Consider the following 21,398-nt stretch of genomic DNA (forward strand, 5'->3'; position numbering starts at 1 on the left):
CCAATATTTCTAGCAGGAAAAGGAAACACAGACATGCAGTTCACTCATTATCTTTCCCTTTCCTTCTTCCTCCTTCTTGTCCAGGTCCTTTCTAGGTTAAGCCCAACCTGACTCAAACCCTTTTCCCTTGATGCAGCAAAATTCAACATTGCCTGTAGTGCTGGAGTACCCTGAGGCAGCTCTGGTTAGCAGCACAAGGTGTTTTGTCCTACACTGGTTTGATATGAGTTGCTTCTCAGTCTATAATCCCCTACCTCACTTCAACTAAATGCGAATTTTTCTTGTCTCCTCACATGTGTCTTAGAGGAGGATGGGACGCTCTTTGTAGCACTTTGCCAGTCAGCCGCGGCTCACAGATTGAGAAATTCAGTGCAAGAGCAAGGCTGTCAAACCTACTTGGCAGAGCATGACTGTTTCAGAAGGGTTTCCAGGCCAGGATATAACATCAGTTCATCATTAGCAGTTCAGAATCCCTCCATGCCAATTCACCCACTCAGGTTTACCCAGACAGCTGAGGAAGACATCATTTATGTGACAATTAACCTTTGCTGAACTCTTTCACTCCTGCACGATGACACCTTTTACTCAGATGAAAAAATACTAGTGTTTTTCATTCAGAAGATTCTGAGCTCCTGTGAGAAAAACAGAAAGAGTATTTTTAAATGAATTAGGACAGAGTTTGTTTCTCACTGTACAATATCACTACTGATAAATCTCCTTGTAAATCCCTCCCAGTATGTGAGAAATGTGCCCTGCTGTCTCACCCAGTATTATTCTCGTACCCAGATGGGCTATATCCTGCCAAGTGATATTTGTTTAAAATTCTCAAATTTGGCACAAAAACTGGGGCAAAGGGCATCCCCCTGGTTACTGCCGCTGTGTTGAATCTTCCCAACTCAAAGTCCAAGATCCATTTACATCATTTAAGCTGCAAAACAAAATGAACTCTTCCCACTAGGCTTGCTTAGACAAACTAATAAATGCAGTGGGGAGTGCTAAGCAGAAGTGGTGTCCAATGTAATCAACTGTTGAAGGCACAAGCAGAGTAGTAATATTAGTTCAAGAAACTAGTGTGAAAAGGACAACATTATCAGGCCTCTCCACTTGGAAGAATCTTGAGAAGAGTCAGAGCCAGAAGATCCCCACCCTGGGGAACTTGGACCTCCCAAATCCCAGCTTTCTGTGAAATCTGGGGAGAGCTGATTTATTTGGTGTATCAGTTTCTCCATCAGCTCTTTTAGAACCTCACCCAAGTCATCCAGCTTCTCTATAAAATGCAAACTATCGTTGTTTAATGGTGACTATGACTTTTGGTCAGTGTTAAAGTTGTTTTGAATGGTATCAAACTGAAAAAACATATTTAGATCAAATAATGCACATACAAAACTGTTCCTCTTAGGATTCTCTTCTGTCTAATTTTAAAAATTTAAAGTAACAGGAATGATACGATTTCCTAGGGAAGCTCTTTCACAATAGTAGCTCTAACTGTTGAGCATTTTATTACTAAAAATTTCCTAGCACCAAAACCTGTCTGAGGTCAATTAAAAGCCTTTTATGTGGTGTGTTCAGAAGAAACACTTTATCAAAATGCTGCAGATCATACAATAGTGGGAACAGCACACATTCAGCCAACAAACAGCTTGAATATCTGGTCCATCATAATTTATGAAGACCAGTTTTATTAAGCCAGTCCTGCTCTGAGTTAGTTTAAATGTCCAAACATAAATTTAAACTGTTCAATCAAAAGGAAGTCTGTCCATGAGCAGAATTTCTTTCATTGCCCTGCTGCAGAGAAGCATATTGACTTTGCCAGTTTACTCACTAAGATTTGCATATTAGTAACTACATTCAGGATAGATATTGGTGCACTATTCTGAAAACTGTAGTATCTTTTGTTCTGAGGAACAGCAATAATTTCATATATGTAAAAGTAATTAAAATATTTAAATATTAAATAATTTTAAAAGGCAATGGCTATGGTGAAAGTTATATAGCAAAAAAAAAATCTTACTGAATTACTAAAATAAGCTTGGATGAGAGAAACTGAAATGTAAGTAGTGCTTTTTGCTTAATCTTAGTGTTTTATAAAAGACAAATGCCACATGTTGCAAATGCCACACTATTATGTTTAAATGCACATCAAAATTTTGTTGCTTAAAATATAACTAAGGTAGTAATAGAATAAATCCTTTAAAATGGTTTTAATAGACAACAATCTACTGAGTCTTAAATGGCTTGAATTTTCATTTTATAGGACCTCCTATATGAGGATCACAGTGCCCTTTTAATTATTAACTCATGTTGATAGGATAAATTAAAATCTCTGTGATGGAAAACATGTCTTATTTATTAATGTCCTGACCTTGTCCTACACACTGTGGAGCATGCTCTTTGGAACCTGCTTCTCAAGTCTAACACAGTTTTTTTTTTGTGGTGGTAGGATTTTTCAAATGTTTTCTCTTATATGTATTTTTGGCATGCCTTTCTTTTCTGTATGACAAAGTTTTGTGGGTTTTTTTCCTATTTCCATTTTCTTTGTGTTTGTTTCTGCATAGACTTTTACTTACTGCATTCTGTTAATGTGTATATATATCTGGAAAGGCTTCATGACTTTATTACACTATCATATCCCATAATTTAGAAATTCAGAATTACTCGCTTAATAAAGCGATAATAAAGAGGAAAGTGAAGTGACACAACACCTATGCTTGCCCTATTTTTCTTTTATGGCCAGTATTGGAGATGGGGTTAGGTGAACTGTTGGTCTGACTGAGTAAAGCCCTTACTTCTGCACAAGCTGTCACAAGAAAACCTGATTCATTGCATCATACTTTGCTATTGAACACTTTCCCATTTGTTCTATTCTATTTCAATGGTAGATGCAGTAAGAAATGATATCTTCTTACTTATCCAACTCCTGTGCATGTGTGTTCAGAGTCCAATCTGTGTTTGGCACTAACTCACAGACTTTAGCATAGCCTGGGTTTCATCTAGGAGCCTGTTCCACTGTGCACCATCAGCTTTGCAAAGTCATTCTGGATGAAAAAATGTATTAAATTCTATTTTCCCTTGCACATTATCAGCGGAGTAGAACTCTTCACTGATTTCAAATCCATTAGAAATGTGTAAGTTAACAAGTAGGGGTGCTTCGATATTAATTATCTCATCTGACAACAGTGCAGTCGCACAAGTGAAACAGAAGACAGGATATGACCAGTGATGATACTCAGAGGAGAAAACTATAAATTAAGCACCACTTTCCCTCCAAGCCCACAGACTAAATTCTAAGTCTCAAATTTTACAAGACTTACAGATAGGAAAAACATCTTAATTCTTGTTAACTGACCACATGCAGTATATGGAACTGTTTAGTCAAGGAAGCTCAAGGAACTGTAAATCCCCAAGTCAGCATCGTCCAGGGAGATGTTTGGTCTCAAACACATGACAGTGGAGGAGAGAGCAGCCACCTTCCTACAGGAATGCCTCTCAGCTGGGACAACAAGCACCACAGCAATTAGAAAAACTTCAAAATCTATTTTATTTTCCCTCAAGCAAATGGGTGTGGAAGCTTCACTCACCTTACAGTGACAAAAGAAAAGAACTTCACTCTCCTTTCAGCAGGCAGGAAACCAAGCCCTCTTTACAGAAGGCGCTCTTCCCTGCCTAAGGCCTCCTTCTTCTCCTTGAAGCTGCAAGACTTCTAACTCTGCTAGCTGGGAATAAGTCCTTGGTTGACGTCTATTACCTGGGCCTATCTCCTGTACAAAGCAGTGCCAAATACCTGTTGTTTTTTTAGGAGACCATGTAACCTCTCCCCTACACACGCACATAGTCTCCACTGTGGCTGCAGCCAGTCCTGGCACAGTCTTAATGAGAAGCAGAAAGTACTCCCACAATGACATTTTTATACTCACTTTCTAAAACAGAACTGTACGTGAAGTCACTGCTATTCTTCAAGCCTGAAAAAAAAAAAAAATAAAATAAAAAACCTAGCAACATGATTTTGGAGACCTTGTTGAAAGGAAATGCATGAATGTTTCCAGCTGAATCAGACTAAGGTAATCTCAGAATCAGCAAAGAAACAAAAGAACAAAAAGTACATCAGTTCTCCTTCTAGGAAGGAGGCAAATACAGTCACTTGGGGTTATACTTGTTTTACCAGAAGGACTGTAGAATGGAGACCCAGGTCAGACAGTTATTGCATTTAAGGCACCCTGAGGTCTGAGGTCCAGTGGAGTACACCAGATTCTCACCTTCATGTCACCATGTCCTTAGTGCACTGATGACTTTCCAAGGGGAGGGATGACTCCAGGGTTTTGCCAAGCGATATGGAGCTATTTCAAAGCCATCTTAAGTAACTGGCAGTTGTTACCAGCTGTGCTATGAGATACAATCAAAATGACCTTGGTAGCCCTGTACCGTGTGCGCCAGACAATAGCCTGTCTCCCATAACTCCGCAGCACTTTTGTCAATAATTGGCTCTTGTACAGCACCAGTGGAGCAGTAGAAACCCGAGTAGGCTAAAGAGATTAATTAACTCACCTTGTCTTCTTTTGAGATGTGGTCTGCCCAGGCCAGGCACGACACACTCAGGCAGAAGACAGAAGAAGTGGCAAAGATGCTGTACGCACTGTGGAATTATTTCAGTTTTCAGTAAAAGAACCTGGAACCTCTCCAACATGCTAAATTTGCATGCAAACATGAAGTTATCCTGTTCAGATGTTGTGACTGGCACTGAGAACAGCCAGATATGTTAAATGCAAAACAGAACATGCCCCCTTGTGGTCATGAAGCTTTCGGTGGCTTCTCTTCAAGATGATAGGAATGACTCGAAAAATAAGAAACCCTGTGTAATGATGCACTGTGTGCTTCGATGCAGGAGCAAACGTTGCAAAGCCACTTCTGATCAGATAATGCAAAAGACAAACCTCAGAAAGTTTAACTTTAAAAAGCATGTGTTGTCTCCCGGTTAGACCCAAAGCCTGGATGTTAAAATTCGTGAGATAACTCTAAGGAACCTTGGTCATTTAGTCACTGTGTAGCTCAGTTTTCCCAACTATCAAATTGGTATAAAAATGCTCAGATATACTGCAGAGGTACTGTCAAGATTAATGACTGCGTGCACTGAGCATTAAGGACCAAAAGGACCCGCAGCATTGTCAAAAGAAAATAAAAAAGGATACTTTAAAAATTACAGTTTAAGAAACGCAGATTATTAAAAACAAAGTTGCATAAATACATAAATCATAGGATTTTATAGCTCACAAGGGGGACCCTCTTCTGCCTTTTTTTTTTTTTGTTGTTGTTTTTGCATACGGTTTTCCAGTAGTGCCCAGCCTCGCCCCCGGCCTCCCCATGCTGAGCGAGGCGTGGGGGGATGGCTGCAGCCCTGTCATGCCGGGGCCAGGGCCCGCCATGGCGGCCTGTCCCGTGGGGCCTGCGGCAGTCTCCCTCCCATGGTGCCCTGGGGCTCTGGGTTGGCCTCTCTCCCATGATGCCCTGGGGCTTGGCCTCTCTCCCTGATACTTCATGGCTCTGGGTTGGCCTCTCTCCCATGATGTCCCGGGGCTCTGGGTTGGCCTCCTTCCCATGATGCCCTGGGGCTTGGCCTCTCTCCCTGATACTTCATGGCTCTGGGTTGGCCTCTCTCCCATGATGCCCTGGGGCTGTGGGGTTGACCACCCTCCCATGATGCCCTGGGGCTCCAGGTTAGCCTCCCTCTCATGATGCTGTGGCTTGGCCTCTCTCCCTGATGCCTCATGGCTCAGGGTTGGCCTCTCTCCCATGATGCCCTGGGGCAAACTCTTTCCCATGATGCCCCAGGGCTCTGGGTTGGCCTCTCTCCCATGATGCCCCGGGGAAGGGGGCGGGCTTTCCCGCCCCTCCCGTGATGCCCCGCGCTCCCTTAGTAACGGCGCGGGGCGGGGAGGGGTGGGGGGAAGCGGCGCCCGCCCGTCGCTAGGGGCGGCCGCGGCCATGGCGGCGACGATGGCGGCGCTGAGAATCGCGTCCTTTCTCTTCCTCCTCCTCCTCCTCCTCCTCCTCCTGCCGCCGCGGCCGCGCAGCGCCGCCAGCGCGGAACCCGCTCCCCCGCCCGGCCCCGCGGCGCCGCCGGAGCCCCCCGCTGCCTCCCGCGCGCGGGCGGGGCGCAGGCCGGCCCCGGTGACGGACGGTGGGTGCCCGCGCCGCGCCGGGCCCGCGGGGAGACCCTGCATGCCCACGGGGCCGGGCACGGGCCCGCCCAACCCGAGACCCCTCGTTCAGCCCGGCTCTGCCAGTGCAGAGCGGCGCTGTGGCGGCACAGCTCGTACCTTAGCAGAGCCGAGCTTTCAGCAAGCGTTCCCGCTCTCTGCCGGTTAGCGGATAGCTTTAACTTTGATTCCCCAGCGTTGTCGCCCCTCGCTTCCATTTTGCTAGATTACCTGCCAAATCAGACGTGTCCTAGTGCATGCCGCTTTAGGAAAGACTTAAGCCCCTGCTCTCAGGGGCACAGCCTCGCAATCACATTTTCCGTGTTTAAACTTCCCTTGTTTACAAGGTGAGCAAAAGACTCCAATCCTAAATTCGGCTGACAGAACAGTCAGAACTTTGGAAATTCTGGGAACTGGCTGGATACAGTTCAGGTGGGCAGAGAGCATCCAGAGGGCCACAGGGAAATGTGTAAAAGTCAAACTGAAAGGAAAGAAGCAGTAGTTACAAGATTAAATACTCATTTATATCCAGCCTATGGAGTGCTGATCTTCATTTTCTACGTAAGCAACTTTAAAGAAATCAGCTCTGGTTATGCTGGAACATCAGGGAAATGTATTACCGTATCCTGGGATATGTTTGATACTTCCAGACTTCTCATTGCTGTATCAAAACCCTTCTCTTCCCCCACAAAACCCAGCTGAAACAAACGTAGTATTGCTACATTATTTGTATCTTTTTTTCTCAGCAGTAGTGAATAATATTTTAATACCTTCAACATTCCTATCAACTCTGATTGCTTTTTTGATTCCACAGGGAACACAGGATCAGATTTATAGTATGGCTTTGAAAAGATAACTTTCAAAAACAACTTGTTAAAAAAAATGTGAATTTGGATATAGACTTTTGACCATTGTCAAAATAAGGCAAGGTGAAAAATGAAGGTGTTCGGGTATGTGTTGTAATGTGTTAAGATTCGATTCTAATTTAAATCTTTTCTCCAGTTGCCAAGCTGTGTGTTTGTGATCTGTTGGTGGCGCAGTGTGATGTAAATTGCTGCTGTGACCCTGACTGCAGTGCAGCGGATTTCAGTCTCTTTACTACATGTTCAGTTCCTATTGTCACGTAAGTGAATAAATAGTTTTCTGAAATACAAAATCCCGTCCTATTTGCCGCATGCATTTGTAAGGACTCTATCCTCTCCTTTTACAAATTCCTAACCCAACCATGCTGACTATGCTTTCATCAGTCTCCCCTGCATTAGGCATGTAGTCCTTTGCCCCCAGTGAGTAGAAGAACAGCAAATTGACATTCCACCCCAGTTTCTCATTCCCTCTTTTCCAAACCTGTGCTCCTTGCTTTTCCCCTCTTCCACTGTTCTGCTGTATGTGGGCACTTAGCTGGTGTTGCCTTCTTTAGGGGGAAGAATAATGTATCTTTAGACTTCAATCAATATAACAGTGTCTAGAAGCTAAAAAAGCTGGTATCATGGGACGATTTGACCACCTCCGTGGGTCATCAGCAATTTATCAGTAACCTCTTTCATTGATGTTTATTATATCAGATAGAACCATGATCAATTCAGGCCTGTAGTGAAGTACTGTGAGAATAAACTCTGATCTTAGTTTTATGAGCAAGTGTCCAACTTGCTATCTCACTGCCATTGTCACTTCAGAGTAAAATGTAATGTAATAATCAAAAAAAAAATGCTGATAGACCGTAAATAGCAAAGAAACAATTATCTGAAAATACCTTTACCCAGATTTAATCTTCTCAAATAGAAGTTCAGAAAGCTAATTTCAGAATCTTAATGTAAAAATTTAATGTAAAAATCTCTTGGTGACTTCTCAGAACAATAAGTGTAGCTCACCAACCTACCTTCTGCATAAATTATGCCAATCTGAAAACCAGGGTTTATTCTCAGTGCTTTGAAATTTGAATTAGCAGTCATTCTCGAGTGCCATTTCTTATTATTCTTGCACACAATGACTACTGCTACCCATTTATAGGTATTTATATAAATCAGAAAGGTCTAATCAACGCCTTCCTGAATGACAGTTTAATTGTCTCAGGTGACTATTCTGTCTTTGTCAACTAGAAATGCATAAAATCAAGTTGTGTTTTTTTTTCCTAAATTCTTTTGTGTAAGATTTTCATTTTGCATAGAAATCCATGGCATTTTCAATGACTACAAGTGTTCTGGATCTCATTATTTACTTGTAGATTTATACACATTTGAATAATTGTGGTAGTTACTAATAGGGTTTTGATCACAAGTTAGAGGTTATGTGGTCTGTAAGATGCAGAAATCAGTGATGTCTTATTTAGGATGTGATCCTATTAAGAAATGGTTCACCTCATGAAAAAGTTTAGCTCCATGCATAAGAAGCTGTTTCTAAAAGTCATTTCACTTTTTCACTTTCTGCCCTTGACAATTTTGACTCACTCTGCCCTAAGTACCAGTTTCCCAGGAATCACCTTCGTGTATTTCTAGCACATCAGAGACACTGGTACAACCCAATTGGATCGGTATTTCATCTCCCTGTTTCTCACCTTGTCATTTCTTCTATATGCATTTCAAATAGGTCACTGTGCCTTTTTACAGAGGTAAATATTATTCCATGTCCATGAAACTTACCTTTTTCTGGCCGACTTAACGTCATGCTTCCTTCAAGGTCATCGTTCCCACCTGTCTTATATGAATGAAAGTGCTTCTGAGCTGTCCAGTTTGTGATGCATCCTGCATTTGTGGTGTCTCACACTGTCTGAATCCCATCCAACTTGTCATCTTAACACTAGTATTATTATTATCAGGTTCTTCCCTTCACCACTGGCTGTCTTGTATCTTATTTCATGATGCTCTTCACACTGTTTCCTCTGCTAGATATAATAAAGAGTTCTCCAAGATGTTTTTTTTGTTTCTAAGCACACAGTATAAAATGATACAAGCCTTCAAAGGATACAGAATTGCTATACAAACTGTGTTAAAAAGAGAATAACCCCATTAGTGCTTTTCTGATGCTACCGTAACACATGAAGATAACTTTAAAATGGTATGGTTAATACTAACTTCTAGTGGATCATTGATTTTACTATTATTATTCACAGAGGTGACAGCAATCTTTGCAGTCAGAAAGCTGCTATATATTCACTTGATGTTGAAGCAAATCCACCAGAAAGGATATTTAAATTAATTGACCAAATCAATCCCAATGTTTTCTGCATTCATGCTGCAAACTGTAAGTAGAGTTTTTGCCAATACTAAGCATTGCACTATTATTTTTGTAATCTTTATGTATCAAAAAGACAGACCAAAATTAAAAGTAACTAAACCTGTCTGAAAACTGATTATTCCATATGCTCACAAGCTGTATGTTGTAATCCTTTCACTTGTGAAACTATGGAGTCAAAACATCTCAGATACTCTTCTTAGTCTTCTCTGTGGAAAGAATGCTGTTGGCTCTGACTAGGCTTAATTACAAATTTTAATAAAATTTTCCTTTCCATTGGCAACTATGGAGTTAAAAAGTGACATTTTTCTCAAAAAGGGGGAAAAAATTTGGGGGGGTTAAGAATTTTGTAGAAGTGGAGAAGTGATTAGTGTTCTAGTCTCTTAATTTAATTATGACTGTGCAGTATTTATCTGAATGCTTAGCATGGAAATTGTACTAGTTGGCAAGCCTTTGTTTTGGAACATATGATGCTATTAGAAACCATGATTTTTAAAAGAAAGGGCCTTACCTCTTTCCTTAGATTTAGGTATGTACTTTCATGAATCAGGGTGAAATCATAAATTAAGGTACCTCCTAGCTTTTCTCCTGAATGTTCCTCCTCCTTTGGTATTTTCTGGTCATTGATTTTTTTTATTATTATTATTTCTTTTTAACCCCCCCCCCCAAAAATTATTTCTAAATATTTTTTCTGTATCTTGTATCCTAAATGTTATCTCATTCTTTAAAATGTTTTGACAGATAAACAAGCTCTCTCCTTCATTTCCCCTGAAATGCCTACTTCTGAAAATTTTGATCAATTGCTTAAACAGTTTGGAAGTGCTACTTTCAGTACTGAGTTTGATAGCTGGAGTATAAACCCAGATTCTCCAAATTCTTCTGTTGAAAATGAAACATACAGATATGAGGTAAATAATGGTCTTATGCAATCGGTATTATATCGTTCCATATCAGAGCAAGCGAGCATTGTTTGCATCTGCTTTTAAGAAGCTGTAGTTTTTCCTCAAACAGACAAACTTTATTTTGGTCTTGAAATATGGAAATATCAGAGTAAAATGCAACAGTTTGTGTTAGCCTACTTCAGAAGTGAACTACATTAGATCTGTGAAAAATAAGTAGCTGTTTTATTACTATAAACATGAAGAAGGCTGTTAGCCTATGGCTTAAGAATTGATGTGCATAGAAGTATGCAATATTGAGAGCTGTAGTGTAAATAAAGGCTTCTGCTGTTCAGATTTGCTGTTAATGCAAACGCTCTAAAGCTTTCCATGAACTGAAGTGTACCTATGTGCTTGAATGTCCTTTTATTTGGCAGTATGGTGTTCCTGTACAGACAGTGGATGCATTTCTGAGACTGCCTAGTCCTGTTGTCTCCTCCTGGTGCTCTGACGCTAATCCTGCAGGTTGGAAAAAGCATTTGAGTTCTAGTTTATTTGGTTTAGAGTATTCTCCTGTTATTCCTGACTTGAGTTTAATCAGTCAGTAAAATAGCACATACACCAGCTGAATTCAGATAAAGCTTTCTGAACAAGTGTTTTTCAAATATCTTTTATTTCTGTGGGTTTTTTTAGATATACATGGGAAGCTGTTGCATGTAGATTAAACATGCAGCTTTAAATATGTAAATCTTAGTGAGTATTGTTAATGGGTTGTTTATTTCACTAAAACTGAACCTATTTGTCATAACTGGCTTAATAAAATAATACAAGGGTGACACCATGAGGGAATATATTATTATACAGAGCAAAACCTAATTGGGCAGTCTTTGTAAGATGTCCCTTTAGTGCAATGAGGTTCCTTTCACAGCCTGAATGCAACTCAAGTCAGACCTGCAGGCTTGGGCCTACATTTTAACCTTTCATGCAGTTCCCTAAAAATCTGCAGAGAAAAAGAGAAGACTGCAGCTTCCCAAATCCTCTGTTATTATTAAATATGGTAGCATAATGATCATGATGATGAGCATAGGAAAATTGAAGTCTCTTGTAAAAGAAAATCTTACAAGATTTCTAAAAATGCAATCACAAATCTTCCTGTAGCTTTTATTAAACATCTATTTTTAGGAAGTAATGTTTTGTCTCATTGCATTTCTGGACAATCTAAGATAATGTCGTGCTTTACAGCACACACAAAACCTTATCTGCAGTAGAAGTTACATTTACTTTCAGTTTTGCATTTAATTAATGTTCTTATGTTGGTTTTGTTTCTGTTTTCTTAATTACTATTTAATTTCCTTCAGTAATACTTTGTGACTTTTTTTCCAGGGTTTTTAGTAAACCAGGCTACAAAATGCAGTAGATTAGTAAGTGTGGAAAAGTGTAGCACCATTCAAGCAGTTAGTATGCTGTTCTATATTAACTCCAGCATTTTAGCAGTAAGTATGATTTGAAACCATCATATAGCTGACAGATGGTATTGTCTTTTTTTTTTTTACATCTACAGAATGAAGTAGCTTTTATTTCCTAAGAAAAGTGGTGTTTCATTTGGATTCTAAGTTGTGGATTAGTAAACAAATCTTCCTGTGCAACAAACTTTTATAAACAAAGCCTTTGAAAATGTTTTTACTTCCAGCTTAGATAACAGAAGAATTTATTGCTCTCTGCTTAGCCAACAAAAATAATGGTCTTGAAGATACAAGTTTGTGTTGCTGAGCTAATAGACTTAGTGCAATGGCAGCAGTTTTATGCAAGTGTGCATGTTTAAGCTCTTCTAAGGAGCCTATTACCAGAGTACATAATTCTAGGAAGTCTGGGTTTTGAAGAGTTGGTAAACCTTTGTACTTAAGAACCTGGCAGGTTGAATCCTCTGCATACATGCCTTATTTACAAGCCTAGATTTTTAATAGTGAGGTATTTCACCCCAGGTCCTAGGCCTTCCTTACGCTCCTCCCCAAGGATAGGACCTTTTACCCCATTGAGAACAAACTTGTTAGTATCCAGCCTACTACCAAATCCAGTCTATGGCTGATCTTTACATTCCTTTCTGAACTGGAGGATGTCTTCTGTATAAATAAGTCCCTTTTACATATGTTCAGGAAGATAAAATAAATCAAGCATGCAGAATTACAGCTGAGGTACCTAATACCTTAACTTGATGGCTCCCTCCAGAAGGATGGACATCAACAAGAAGCAGCATCCTCTCCTCCCTTAAAATATTTTTAATTTATATATTTATTTGAATTCAGTTAATTAGCACTCCATAACAAGTGACTGCTTAAAGACTGCTTCTGGTCTTCTGGTTCACCTAACAAATTCCAAAGCCCTCAATGGCAGCAGAAATTCCACTAAGTAGTTCACACTCTCACAGGTGGGATCATTCTCCTAATCTTTGAGGATGTAATTGAAATCAGCTAAGGCTTACAAACTTTAGCTTTTGATTATTCTGCTGTGGAAGAGATGGAACAACTGCTGACTCAGAAATGCTTTGAGTGTTTCTACATGCACCCAAGGTCAGAGTTTTTGGAGGCTGTAGAACCACAGGAAAAGAAAAAGCATGCCCCAGGATAGGCTCCAAGTGGCTGGATGTTTTTGAGTTAAGAAGTGTATTCTCTTTCCTCACTGGAACTCCACATACCAAGTTATGCATGGATCATTTGCCAGTTACTATGTCCCAGCTTGGGAGAAGGAAGGTTCCTGTCCAAAGTACAACAGATGTTCAGGAGGGATCAGGTGCAAGAACTGGAGAATGACAGATAGCCACAAGAGCTGGTCTGTAGGCAGCTCCCCTTCCCAGAGGGAGCTGAAGAGACAACATGACTATAGAAAAGTGAATTTGGGGCTGTTGGCTTTGGGGACAGGATGGTCACAGGGGAGAGCAGGGAGCTCCTCCAGTGCCAGCAGGTGGAGCTGCCAGCAAAAGAAATGGCAAAACACATCAGCCTTCTCAATGAGAGGACTGGTGCAGCAATTCCGTTCAGAAAATCCCGTCATTATCAGCCCATACTTACTGCCAGGTTCGGCAGCTTGGGTGATATGGAGATATTGGTAATTGTTGTAATTCATCTCTGCTAGCTACCCTGGCCTGTCCAGCAGAGTCAAGAGGTGTTTAGGGTGCTTGGTACCCTCCACCAAGATACAACACTGTGATGCTTCTCACGATGTGGTCAGTGAGTACTGTGCAGCTGACAGAGCAAAGCACTAGTGCCTGCCCCTGCTTGGCTCCCTGGCTTATGGGAAGATCAGTTCAGTGGGAGGCAGCCATGAGGCCGGAGTGCTGTCTACCATTGACCTGGCTTCCCAGTGACCTACAGAAACAAAATCCATCATCCCAGCCACAGATAATAGAATTGGTTGGAGCTGTGATCATTCCCTCTTCCCCAGTCAAAACCAGCATGTTTTCCTGAAGGCAAGGTCTAGTCTTTACAAGTGCTTCTAGCCATACAGCTGCGTCTGATTGCTGAGCTGCACCTGAGGATGTTAGACCAGATATTGATATAAATATGTGACAGTGTGTGGCAGACTTTACCTGCATCACCTTCACATCCAGCTCACAGGCGTTTATTCTCTGCCGTGACATTAGATAAGCAGCCTGGTCTCAGTATCATGTCATAATTCTGCAGAACTGGTTTCGTGGCTGGACTCCATGCTTTTAGTCCCTTCCCAAAGATGTGAATCAAGGACATGTTGGGAACTCACAAAAATAAATCCGTTGACAAAATGGTGCTGTGTGTGAGTATCTTGCAGCCCTGATTGAAGACCTTGGTCTGACATTTCTTCCTTTCCATCAAAATTTGGTGGAAATTTTCTAACAGGGCACCTGTGCATAACCAGGCACTATATAACAACAGAGGGAATGCTTGCTTCTCATTTCTTTGTTTAGAGACCATCGAACTATGGACTTGTTACCATCAGAATGGGTCAACAATAGCTCTTTATCTCTTTGGGTATGAACAGCCTGGCAGACTTCCTAAACTGGCAGCCTATGAATAGTTACAAGTGTTTTTGCACAGATCTGTAATAGGAACAGTATTCTCTGAGGCCCTCAATAGGCCAAACAATATGATACACGATAACAATTGTGTAAAACTGAGATGTCTTTCTTAGGTTGCCTTTCTGATGGAAGTGAACTTTTTCAGTGTTTCTTAGCTCTGAGTTGCAAATAGTGTGTCAAAGGGAAATACTAGATTCATCTACTATTTATTGAATGTATTATTTATTTATTGGGAATGTTGCCAGAGTTAGGCCTGATGCAAAACTGATGTCAGTAAGAAATTTTCCATATATTTCAGGGGAAGGAGAAGAGGATTGGACTGTAAGATTTTTGCCTACTAGCCACAAAACCTAGCAGTTATTTTCACACTACCTGGATACTATAGTGTATATTCAACTACTTCCACAAAGTAAAAGTCATTGTAATAATAGATAGTTAAACAGGCAAAGCAATTAAGCCTTAACTACTACTTGTAATAGTTCAAATCTTTGCTATTGTTTGAAATTGTTCTTTTTTTTCTGCTTTAGGTACCAAAATCAAGTCAGATGGTAAGTATCCTTCTGTCTTACTTGGAACATCTGGGGGTAAAATTCTTGCTCTTTTATAGTCAGTGGGAGTATTCCTCTGACTCCACCAGAACAGGGACTTTGTCCTTGCTCTTTAAATGAAAACAAAAAACAAGAAACAAAAAACCCATGTGCATTAGAACACAATTGCCACATTTCCTATCGGTAATGATACTTAGCAACTCCAAGATAATATGCTGCCTGCTGAAACTTAAGTCTGATGCATCACCTCCATGTATAACTCTCTTTTAGCTAATATTTGCTACTTAAAAACAGAACCTCTCATTGAACTTCAGCAACACATGTAATAATGCAGTTGTTAAAGGATTGTTGCCTGCAGCCTCCGTGGAAGAGAACCCTGAACTAGCTCTTTCTTGTGTCTTTTAATATGAATACCTAGGAATAAAAGAGGTGATGGTAGCACCTGGCTAGTATAACTGTGTCCAGGGAACAAGCATGTTTACTAAAAAAACCCACAAATAAACAAAAAACAGTTTTAAACTTATAAAATACTGTATAAAATACAGTATAAACTGTATAAAATATGACTGTTGGGCTTCTTTCATAGATATAAAAGTACTTGCCCGTCATTCAAAGTTCACAAACATAATAATACACAAAATGGCAAAAATGATTATACACAATATTCAGAAATGGCATGAATTTGTTTTTCAGGTTAATATTACTGTCCAGTCCATAGTTGTCCGATCTCTGAATGGAATACGGACCTTACTTGACAGTAAGGTCCTCAGGCTCCCTACAATTTTGGATGAACTGTGCATAAATATAGTTCTTGGGGTAAGTATACCCATTCCTTTTCCTCCTCACGTTGGATGGAAGGCATGTATACATCAAATCATGAAATCATGTTCTGATTCACAACTTACAAAGACTCAGGAAAGACTTTGCCCAGTTTCCATACATTGTGACATTGCTAAAGGAAATGCGACAGGAGAAACACTGCCTTTGGTGTGAAAGAGAGCATTGTGTTTTGCAAGGAAGTAATAAATATACATAGTATACATAGAGACAAGATAAAATCAATTTCTGTTACTACTATGAGTATATGACATCACAGACAATAAGATGAGTTTAGAATCTAAGTTACTATGCTTGGGAGATGATGTCCTCAGGCACATGGGTGGGAGAGGCAGAGGAATACACCATGCAGATCACATCATCTTTTCATCTTGAGTAGCTGAACATTAGCATTGGCTTAGAAAAAGTTTCCAAGAAGTCAGTTTTAAAGAGACTCCAATCTTAGATCCATTTCTGACCATTGCTAATCAGTGGTTTGATTTGGTAACAATCATGTCCTTTATCTCCTAAATCTGCTAATATGGATACTAACCTCTTTGGAGATGTCATGTTTTTGTCTGTCAGGTTAGACCACCACTTCATTCATGCTCTTCTTGAAACTCTCTCCCTTGGCAGGCAGGAGATGAGTGGCAAACTAGAATAAATAAACAATAGCTCCAAACCATGCTCCTTAATCTTTAGGAGAAAGCTAGATCAATATCTGGAGGGAAAAGTCTGTCTAATCAGTCCCTGTGTATCAGTACTTATAAAAGCGTTTGCTACTTTGGATATACAGGCAAGCCTTGTGTTTTTAATGAAAAGACTTGTAAAGTGACTAGCTACCTACTGAACAGTACTTCAGTTCCTCCTGTTCTCTGGACTCATCCTTGCCATACTGCAACTGAGGATATACTACATCTTTACAGTGTCGTAGAGTGGTTTTTAAGCAAGGAAACAACTTGTATACTTTTAAATTCCTTTATGCTAGTTTCATACTCATATGTATTTGTTCTAATTAATATACAAAATGTTTTATTTTCAGGTGAGTTACCATATTACCTACACAGAAGCAGGAGAAATAATAGAAGCAGCTGCTTCTTTTGTCTTGGGGGCAATTACCAAAGAAGCTCTTTCAATACAGCAGAGCTTTGAAATCAGCTTTACTCAGGTAACTGCTAGAGATGTTACGGATGACTTGTTGAAAGACATTTAATTACAGAACTTATTAAACTTGTATCAGAACAATTGTAGCAGCAAGGTAAAATGTAAATTGCACTGGCTACACAAATGAGGCAGCATTTCAGAACTGCGCATTAAGGGCCTCCAAAGTCTGTTTTTCACATTTAGAAGAGTCAGCTTGTGACTCTGTACAATGTACCCAGTGAAAGCAAAGCCTGATCCCAATGTTAGAGAACTGTTACAATCTTACAGAGAAGTCTTACTATTATCATTGTTCAAGGCTGTTAATAATACTAAAATACCTGAAATATTTTGTGTTTTCTAATAATTTCAGTTCAGGATAAGAACTAAGACTGTAAACTTGCATTACAGGTAAATACAAAGCCAGTTCCTCTCAGTGGTAATCCTGGTTATGTGGTTGGACTGCCTGTAAGAGCAGGCTTCAGGCCACAAGGATATCCTTTTCCTGTTGAAATTTGGTTTGCAGCAAGGTTGAAAAACTTCAAGCACAAAGCAAGTCCTTTGAAAAGAGACCATCATCATGGCAGAAGGTAGACAAAGGGTTCTTGCACTGTTCTGGTACATCTTCACAAACACTTTCTAGCATGGACATCTATAGAATATATCTGTTCTTTATGCAAAGTAAAGTGTGCTTTCTGGCTGTGTTTCAGAAATAGCAAATGACTCAGTCCTTTCATGGGACTTTTTAGAAGAGGTAGGTTTAGACCTTCATTGTATACTCCAGTGCTGCTTTACTGTGTAAGAGAGGAGTCTTGAGCTATTATAGTATTTTTCAGATATATTTTAGCGATATGACTAAGGAGTCTTTCTTTATAACATATATCAAGTATTAAATTTGCCCTTAACTGTGTATTACATCTGGCATCATTCAGAATAGTAACAAATATGGTCAACTTACCATTCTGCAAAGTACCTCCAACCAGGACTGTCTGGCAGCAGAAGGAGCCAGAACCCCAGTATTATTTGGTTATAACATGGTATCAGGCTGTAAGTTACGGTAAGAGGACACTTCTTCTTTCTTGATTAGTGCTTTTAACACACTGACAACCCTTTCCCTTAGAATCTGCTCAGATTCTGGGCCATTCATACAGCTGTAGGAACATCGGGAGTGGAGTATTTAATTATAAGAAATGTCATTTAATTAACAATGGTCTTTCTCTTGGAAAGATTGTGTACATTAGCAATTGTAGCCGGAAGGCTTAAGCAGCGCATGAGAGCAAGGAGAAATTATTATTGTGCCAGTCCAATGGATTTTGCTTTAACTCATTTCTTTTTTTTTCCTGGAAGAATCACTACAGCTATGGAATGCCAACTCTTGACTCAAACCCTCCTAGATTTACTGAAGGGACAAAACTTTCCTGAATACGTGGCCTCATTTGGAAATTCTCAAGCCCAGGATGTGCTTGACTGGGTGCCGATAACTCACCTCCGCACTTCAGAACAGGTGAAAGCCCTTCTCCTGCCCCCCTTATCACTCACTGTCCTCTCTCGCCTGAGATCTGTACCTGTCCTGCGGCATCAGCTTAGGCAAGGCCTAATCCCCTCAGACCCATGGGAAAAAAAAAAATTTGCAGAAATAAACTGGGGGAAAGTCCTCCTGGAATATCCAAAACAAGGAGTCACACTCTTGCTGTAAGGAGAGAGTTTACTTTTATCAGGGTGGTATCCAGACACCTCAGCTACAGAGCAAGGCAACACATGAGGTACGAAGCAACCCCCACAGCTTAGAGTCTTGCTCTGCAGGTGGAATGAAGCACAACTGCTGAGGTTGAAAGAGTGAACTCACAAAATCAGTGTTTCTACTTGGTGCTCTAATATCAGGTAAGAGCAAGAGTCCTTTAAAACAGAGTATACTTGAGTGAGCTGAGCAACATGTTTATTCTTAACATCTTCTGCACTAGCCTTTTTCCTCCTGATGCAGAGCAGTCCCCACTTTTGGTGGTAGGCAGTGCTGCTTGGAGTGGGCTGAATGACAGCACACCCTCACTAATAGCTTATATGTAGGTTTCTTACATGCTTTTGCAACTAAACTATGAATTATTTCTGTAAACAGAACCCAACAGTTGAAAAGTAAATCTCTAAAAATACTTAAGACTGTAGGCCTCAACATTCTGTCCTGGCGGGGTTAAGGGTTTCCTACTGTCCCAGCAGCATTACTGAAACAAATCAACTCCATTAGGGAAGCCTTCCTGCCCGCCTGCTGAAAAGAACCATCTCAGCAATATCACTACAAGCCAAAGTCCAGTTGAGTTAATATCCAAATGTATCCTGCACTGCTGAGGTAGAACGGTCCTGTCTGAAGTGCAGTTACAGAGTCAGTTTGTCACCTTTGAAAGTGGACAGAATTTCTTCAAAACTGTGGGGAAATTCCAGGAATGCAACTGAGATGAGGCTGCAAGCACCCGTGCTGCCTGCACAGGCAGCAGTCCGGAGCACAGGCACGGCTTAGTTGCTCTGGTAACCTCCTGGCGCGAGCTTTCTAGGGCCATTCTGCCAGTTTAATACGATGAATAATTAATGTGGTTACCTCTGTACAACTCGGACAATGAGAGAATTTATAACATTTTTCAGAGCTCATGCCAAATACCAGTATCACTTGAAATAGAAGTGAAGTGGACTAAATATGGATCCCTAGTCAATCCACAAGCCAGAATAGTGAATGTTACAGCAACTGTCACTACTGCCACATTGAACCAGGTATGTCATTAAATTACAGGATTTAAGATAAAAAGAATGGCTTGTTTTGCTTAGGGATCAACTGTATGATAGCAGCCCAGTTAATCTCTTTAGATAAAGGTAAGACTTTGTGTTAGAATGTATTGCATCCGGTTTTTGTTCCAACTCAAACATAACTGTGGGCTGCTTGCCAAAACACACTTCTCATAAAAGTTATACATCATTCATGGAAATAAATGTGAAGCTGCTTAAAAAAAAAATTACAGATAATATCTGAATATTTAACCTTGTCCCAAAAAGCAGTCAAAGAGAAGACTGAAGCTAATGCTCACATGTATTTTCATTGCAGCCTCCCTCAGGAAGAGAAAGGACTATTCCTATAACAAGTTCTGTTGTTTTCACTGATGTTTCTTCACCTGCAGAGCCAGGCTATAGAGCTCGGCCTACCATTAATGTCAAATTACCCTTTGATTTTTTCTTTCCGTTTGTCTAAGGTAAGTGTGCATCAAAAAAAAAAAAATCGTTATTTCTGCTTTTTCTGATTTTTAGCCTGTTTCCTAAAGAAGCAAGGTTTACCCAGTCACTCTGCTGGGCAATCAGTTTCTTCTAAGGTGTAGATATAGTGAGTCAAAATTGGCCAAGGGAGAAAGGGCTCAGGTTCTCACAAACTTGGCGTGGGGAACATTGGTGGAGAGTTTCCTGCCGCAAGGAGAAGAGGTTGCAGTATGAACTTGACGGATGTCTGTACTGCTGGGCTGTCAGCTGGCCGGTCAGCCCAGGTACAGCGACTGGCCTTTCAGCGCATATGTTTCTTTGAACTAGCTCCGGTAAGAGCTGCCTGCCTTGCAGCGTGGAGGCAGGAGGGGAAGGGGGGAAAGCACGGGGGCACAGAATACAGCTCCATAGGAAAGCAGGCTTCATTAGTTCTGCTGTTCACAGAATAAGTTGTTAATTAAAGCAATCATGTACTATTAGATAAGGCCTCAGCTTTATCTGTTTTCATAGATGAGTAAGCCACACATTTCCAGCTATTTTTCCCAAACCACTAATTAACTACCTTTCTTTTGAAAATTTGAACAGTTAAGTGATACTTTCAGAAGAGCTCAATGACCCTTCCAGCTGGCTCTGACTGAAATCGATTGGAGAAGTTTCCTACAGTCGACACGTTTTAAGATTCCCACTCAGTGAAACTTGCTCTTCAGCTAAAAATACTCTCACCACAGGGACCTGCTAGTACCTGAAAAAGTTCACATTTTGTTCAAACACCAGCCTGCTCCTTTAAAATATGCTTTCTAATGTTTTTTCTGGAGTCTTAACTATTCCCAGCAGTCCACTCACCTACATCTGTTCTTACACATCCTAATTCTTCCGATGTGTCGATTTATGAGCTGTGGAAGCAGAGAGAACTTTGTAGCACAGCAGGCTGCAAATGAACACGTAAATGGAAGAAGAGAGGAGAGAATATAGTATCAGAATTCAAATTTGCTGTTGAGGACAGAGGCATTGTTTGACGCAAGACAGCACTCATTTGCCTCTCTTTTGGTGCTCATTTGATTGTCAACTAAAGGAGTGGTATGTTGGTATTTTTGGAAACAAGCGTTATATAAATAATGAGGCAGCACAAGCAGCAACAGAAATGAGGAAACTACTAACAATGTGAAAAGAATGGTTGGCAAAGAAAAGATGTAGCAATGATGAACGTTCAGCTTGTAGAGAAGAAATGACCCTTTTGGCCCAGATTCTTATCATTTGTGCTGCAAGTTGCTACAAGATGTTGCTAACAAAGAACATACGGCAGAAAAATGTAATTCTT

General features: G+C 40.5%; 1 protein-coding gene and 1 long non-coding RNA gene across 2 annotated transcripts; one reads left to right on the forward strand and one right to left on the reverse strand.

The window, feature by feature from the left end:
• Positions 1 to 579: 579 nt before the first annotated feature.
• Positions 580 to 6,378, reverse strand: LOC106495689 (uncharacterized). Its single transcript, XR_001294480.1, has 3 exons — positions 6,312 to 6,378; positions 3,915 to 3,959; positions 580 to 632 (listed from the first exon to the last, which is right to left on the reverse strand). It is a non-coding gene; the product is annotated as an uncharacterized lncRNA (long non-coding RNA).
• On the forward strand, positions 5,989 to 21,335 carry TCTN1 (tectonic family member 1). The gene is made up of 15 exons (XM_067307069.1): positions 5,989 to 6,172; positions 7,194 to 7,314; positions 9,298 to 9,428; positions 10,161 to 10,327; positions 10,735 to 10,822; positions 11,681 to 11,790; positions 14,873 to 14,893; positions 15,587 to 15,709; positions 16,752 to 16,877; positions 17,261 to 17,343; positions 17,766 to 17,906; positions 18,197 to 18,353; positions 19,481 to 19,606; positions 19,935 to 20,079; positions 20,666 to 21,335. Exons 1-14 carry the CDS (start codon positions 5,989 to 5,991, stop codon positions 20,076 to 20,078), a joined length of 1,722 nt encoding a protein of 573 aa, XP_067163170.1. The 3' UTR covers position 20,079; positions 20,666 to 21,335.
• The last annotated feature ends 63 nt before the right edge of the window (positions 21,336 to 21,398 follow it).

This window comes from Apteryx mantelli, chromosome 17 (genome assembly GCF_036417845.1).
Source record: "Apteryx mantelli isolate bAptMan1 chromosome 17, bAptMan1.hap1, whole genome shotgun sequence".
Classification (NCBI taxonomy): domain Eukaryota; kingdom Metazoa; phylum Chordata; class Aves; order Apterygiformes; family Apterygidae; genus Apteryx; species Apteryx mantelli.